At 40.5% G+C, this 6,000-nt stretch overlaps 1 protein-coding gene across 1 annotated transcript in view; it reads right to left on the bottom strand.

Annotated features, from left to right (window-relative positions):
- Positions 1-315: 315 nt before the first annotated feature.
- LOC108560583 (NACHT domain- and WD repeat-containing protein 1) overlaps positions 316-6,000 on the bottom strand; it is a gene marked incomplete at its 5' end in the record, with an annotated part of 19,755 nt that continues 14,070 nt past the window's right edge. Inside the window, 11 exon segments of the mRNA XM_017918207.1 lie at positions 316-1,732; positions 2,308-2,412; positions 2,477-2,676; positions 2,728-2,955; positions 3,011-3,209; positions 3,286-3,471; positions 4,093-4,263; positions 4,328-4,671; positions 4,751-4,925; positions 4,991-5,269; positions 5,335-5,570. Of these exon segments, the coding sequence (XP_017773696.1) occupies positions 1,667-1,732; positions 2,308-2,412; positions 2,477-2,676; positions 2,728-2,955; positions 3,011-3,209; positions 3,286-3,471; positions 4,093-4,263; positions 4,328-4,671; positions 4,751-4,925; positions 4,991-5,269; positions 5,335-5,570 (2,189 nt within the window). The 3' untranslated portion in view covers positions 316-1,666.

The following is a 6,000-nucleotide window of genomic DNA, read 5'->3' on the forward strand; positions in this document are numbered from 1 at the left end:
ATTATGTGATATTTTTATTATGCACGATTTATGGGTTATATATTTAGATCTATCATATTAGAAGCACTTGAGGAAAATGTGAGTGGTTTAACGTAATAAACTAAAATGGAGTGAATTTCTAGGTTTCCAATAAAGAGGATTTATTATTTCAAATATACATCACAGAAATAGTATATAGAAGTAGAAACGATAAAGAATTATTATCTTAACATATCTAAACATGAATAACACTTATTACTTCAGTTTACTCGTATTTTTTTATATATATATATAATATAGAATTCCATTTACATATCGATAAGAAAAGATGTTGATGCTTTCTGAGTGTTAGAGCGTACAAAGAGCAATATGATAGAGAGATTAAATGAATACGTAAGAAAAAATATCACAATGGTATAAATAAATGTAATACAGTAGGCAACTCAAGTAAAAATTCCGTGGGTCACGGATAGACGCACGAATCTCGAAGACAATAGAAACCATCGCATTTTCTGAACTTTTCCTCTCTAAATATACTCCAATATATATACCTATATATTTTATAATTTTCTTATATTCTTTTTTTTTCGTATTTCTTTATATCTTAACAAATTGTAGTGGTCTTTGAATAACATACGCATTTACGCACCATCCATAATCCATGCATGCAATCGACGTGTGCGCTAGTGCGAAGGTACACAGGAGTATTTTTTCATTTTCCACCTCGATTTCCTTCATTCCTACGTTATTGCTCAAGCGAGAGTCCTACAATACTCGAAACGAGAGAAAGAAAAACAAGCGTTCGCTAAATTGATTTGTTCTTTGTTGTTTTCCATTTTGGTCCTGCTTTCAGGTCATCTTTCATTTGTGTGTGTGTATTGAGTCCGATCAATTATCAATTTGACAAGAGTAAATCGGAATGGAGCGTCTAAGAGAAAGAGAAAGATAAACGGAAGAAAGCGGTTCTTATTCATACTTGGTCCAGAAGAAAGATATGGAATCATTAGTATTTCCGTTCATCTAGGAGCGCTTATTATCTATCTTTCGACTTCCTCTTTTTTTTTTGTATTGGATCTTTGTTCTGTTCTGTTTTCATCTTGTTAATGTGTTATATAAATGAGACTAGAAAAAAATAAACGATCTACGATTGTCGCTAAAAACTTGTTGACTTTCCTACTCTTTTCCTGCGGTCCCCAAGTTCTACCGCTAATTGCTTTGTTATTTCTAATGAGTGAAGAACAACACGGGAGGGGTGAGAAAGTGTGCGCGCGCGTAATGATTTATTCTAGTAGGAAAAAGTATGGAAAGCACTTCCGTTGAGAGATTATCATTGCATTTCAGTTCCTAAAAGTACGTAAAAGTGTCGCAAGTGCCAGAGCAGCTCGCACCTTGACGTTGCGGCACTTTTATTTAAAGTTACACAAACATCTTTGACATTACGCGAAATTTGCTCCGATGCTGTTCCTACCTCTAAATATACTTATAAATACAAATATATATTTATATGTAAGAATTTTCCTGTTTTACATCAAGTCTTCTATGTGTATTAGGCTAATGCAGCAATTGAAGAAAAACAATTCCCGTACATCTAGAACTAAAGACTTTCTTGGAGGGGGTTGGGAACATGTGTGCGTAGGGTTTGGGGTAGGGACAATACCATCATTATAATGTTTAAGATGTAGAATCCTTAGAAGTGATCATCATCGGACGAATCCAAGTGGGATTCGGCTAGAGACGACTGCTTCGACAGCGACTGTAATTAATGCAACAGAGGGAATGTAGTAACATCAAGAATTAAAATATTGGTGCACGCAAGCAATGCTTTTATCGAGCAACTGAACAAGGGAAAACTTGGGGCCCAAAAGAAAAACAATAACGGCAGTAAACATACTTGGGGCGGCGAAATCTTCTCCTCCATCGCTCCGTAAATATTAGAGAGCCGGATGATTTCGTGTGCTCTACTAAACATACAAAACAAGCGACGAGGCATGCAGGTAGAAGGCAGATTGGGTGTGTTCGGAAAATGTGCACTTCGATTACACCAACGATATCGATGTTGAAAAGGGGTGGCTGAGGAATGCGTGATAACAAAGATATTTTGTTTTTTTTTTCTTACATACACTTCGCATCGATAAAAGAAAACAGTCCGCCTGTGCAACATAATGTTATCATAACAATAGAGACGCGATCATCCCTTAAAGCGTTAATAAATTGAATTCGGGAACGTGCGGTAATAGAGAGGGCAAGGGCGGACGCAATTACGCAGCAGGATTCGGTTGGAATTTTAATTGAAATCGCGGGTAAAAGAAACAAAGGATGTTTTCGAACCTGGTGGAGCTTACGCCTCGGAGGAGACCGCTTGTTCCAAAGGGCCTCGAGCTGATCGAAATGCTGAGATTGCGCTAAGGAGCCCTGCTTGTTTGGTAATCCCGGCTGTAAAAATAAAAAACAAAGAATTTTTAATTAATTAACCAGCGGCAAGGCGACTCTATCCAACCTGTCCATCCTTCTGGGGTATCTTAGAGATCTCCTCCATGCTGGCGGATACGGAGAAACGTCGCTTGAACCTCTCATCCACCGCCGGAATAACCAGATTTGAAGTGAGATGAGCGTATTTCTTCTGCCATGTGTACGTGTCCAATGACACCTCTTTCTTGAGCAGTCGTCGCATCTGCCGCTTCGGAGCTGGCTTTGGATCTGCAAAGTCTCAATGACAACAAATGTTTCCAAATCAAAAAGACATCTTACTATCGATGATGTCTTTGTCTGGAGCGCAGTAGGTGGGTAATTTAACGTATTTGGCCGGCGTGTTGTGCAGACAGATAATGGGCATGTATTGGGTGTCTTTCAGAAGCACGGATATACGCGAGAAGTCTGAAGACGTCTCCACTTGAAGAATGGGTAGATGCATCTGCAAGGATGTTAACGGCAGTCCGCGCTTGGTGTCCCATATGATCAAACTCTTATCATCGGAACCTGGAATTACGTTATTTGCAATGGACGGGTGTGGGTAAGCACTGTAAGCGCTCACCGGAAATTGCGATGCTGCCATCCCCTGAGCACTTCACGCACGTGATGTAACTCAGGTGAGCTGACAGGGTGTGCACGTCGGCCCCGGTGTTAATATCCCAAACGATTAAATTGCTATCGCACGAGCCCGATATGATTAAGCTCTTATCGGCTACGGAAACGGCTACGCAGGTAACCGCATCGGTGTGACCTATCAACACCTGCAGAAGAACAAAGAGCAAAATCATCATTCAATCATACCCTTTTATCTGGGTCATCTAGGTATGCTCTACGGACCTGTGATAGCTTTCCACCTGAGACCTGCCACACTTTGAGCGACATGTCGCGCGATCCTGTAATTACGTGCAGCGAATCCATTGTCAGCACGAAGCACGTAATCTCCTCGGAATGGCCGACGTGGAACTTTTCGTCGTCTTTAATCAGTGACCAGATTTTCAAAGTGTTATCCGCGTTCGTGCAAAGCTGAAAACCAGACCGTACATTCAGCCAGTGAATCTACACCATTAAACCCCTTACTAATTGCAACTAAAGTTTTAAAATGTTTACAAACATTTACGATCGTTTCAATAAAGACAAACTTATTACTATTTAAAAACATTTGCTCATAATAAAAAAAAAACTATTAATAAATAGTTCTAGTGAATCTTTATTACTCGAATTTCGAATTGAAATTTCTACACTGACTCTGACCAGTTTCGCTTTACGCAAGTAAAAGTTAAATTGCACTTTAATAATAAATTTTAACGACTACGGCGAAGCTGAATATATGATGCGTTTCATTATTATGACGAGTGTGCGGTTAAAGCTTTTGAGTTACATTGGTAATTCTATAAAACATCATTTATTTGTTATTCAGTTTTATGTTTGAATTAATAATAAATGAATAGGAATAGTATTTACGCTGAGTAAATGTTAAAGGTAATTCGATTCTATTTTCTAAACTCATGTTCAACCCTATATAAACTATGATACTTGAATAGAAAAAAATTAACAAGATTTGAAACTTTGAAAATATAGGTTTTATAAAAGATTAATATTAATATATAGGATAAGTGTAATGTTTGAAATTGGATGTTAACATACAGCGTATTTCATGTTGTTTGTAACGTCGACGTAGTTGCTGGGACCTGTGTAGGAATGTAGCAAATTTCCATTATCCGCCAGCCAAATGCATAAAGTATCGTTGCGATCACTGGATATGATCCTAGAGGAGTCCATCATGACGTGGACTGTTATGACAGGTGCCTGGTGTCCCTGTGAAATGTAAAAAGCGAATAGGTGCAAAAGGGGAATTGACGTAACAAAAGCGCTTGTATACCTTGAATGTCGACACCAGGGATCCAAGCGTTAAACCCCAGACTTTGACGGTTTTGTCTTCCGAAGCGGATGCGACAAACAGGCTGCTCGGTGCAAAAGAAACAGCCGTAACTGACCCGGAGTGAGAGTTCAATGTCAAGATCAGTTCGTGCGAGTTCAATTGCCAAATGTTTATTAGGTGGTCAGTCGCACCTGTAGCAGCTAAAAGGCCGTCCCGGGAGACATCGATGCAAGTAAGGTAACCGGTGTGCGGCAGCAAATGATGCTGTGACTTTTTGTTTAGCTTAAGCAAACTCTTCACGGTGTCATCGCTTCTGAATGGATAAAAGTGCACCCTATTTCCACCTAAAAGCGAGACGTGAGAATGCTTCTATACAACAAACTTAACTAGACTAGTGAACAAAGTGCGGAATCACAATTCTACCTGCTGTGAGTAGAAAGTCGTCTTTCTCGGTGACCCGGACGGCGCTGACTTCTCCATTCTGACCGGTCAGCGTCTTCGCCAGTTTCCCGCTGTGGACGTCGTAAATGTAAACTCGGCCATCGGAACATCCCACGACAGCCCTACAACTGTCTTGGGTCAAACACACGGACTTCACCTGAAAACCGAATTACACAGGCTTGACGACGCTGGACAAAGGGTCTCTCCTCTGAAATTAATTACCCTCGACTTGTGCTCGGCGAGGGAGTGCAGTTCCGTCCCAGTTGCCAGCGTCCTTAGATGCAAGTTGTTATCCATGCATGAAGCTAACAGGAAGACCGAATCACTGGAAACGTCTATCATGCGAACACCGGATTGCAGGGAAATCGTATTCAGGATGGTGAAATCCTCCAACGACCATAAGCAAACATTGCCGTCCTGACTACCAGACACTAGAATATCCCCAGCGGATGTGACCTTGACGGAAGTCACCGGTCCTCGGTGGTGATCAATTTTCATCACCTAATTACAAAGCCCTTCCTTATTGCGATCCCTAAACGAATATTTTTCTATGCCCTTTCACTCACCAATTTACCGTTTCCCAGAGATGTCACGATGATGCTGCTGTCGTCTCCACCGCTGACAATGACAGAGTTATTAAGGGCGCTCGTTATACACAGCACCGGAGCGATATGCTCGAAGATACGCAGGGTCATTGTTAGGGCCCTCAGGTCCCACACAATAATACTGGTATCCTCGGATCCGGTCAGCAAATACTGCGACTGCCTAGTTACCGCCATACAAATCACCTTCCCACTATGACCTGCGAAGCAACGAACGCAAAAAGAGACATATGAAGCGAGAAACCCGACAGCCATTAACGACCGTCCCAGGGAAACCGAGGAAAAATATTGTCGCTCGTTTCCCCATCTAGATATTGCTTATGATATATTCAAATCTCCGGCGAATTATATAATAATGCAGACGTATAGCTGTTACACGCAGTTCGTCCCGTCTAGAATAAGCAACGCTCCATAGATTTGCATAAATTTTAACCTCCCCACAGCACGTATATATGTGTATACCTTTTCACTCCGCACTCTGACTTACAGCCATAACAATTTCCAAGATTAAATCTTAAAAGTGTGGAAAAAAATCAATGTACGTTACAGCAAAATAAAAATATCATTAACCGTTATCTTAATAGCAGTTCATTAACGAACCGATTAAATATTGCACATGGAAATAAAAAA

Source organism: Nicrophorus vespilloides, unplaced genomic scaffold, assembly GCF_001412225.1.
Source record: "Nicrophorus vespilloides isolate i.1.1-1 unplaced genomic scaffold, Nicve_v1.0, whole genome shotgun sequence".
Classification (NCBI taxonomy): Eukaryota; Metazoa; Arthropoda; class Insecta; order Coleoptera; family Silphidae; genus Nicrophorus; species Nicrophorus vespilloides.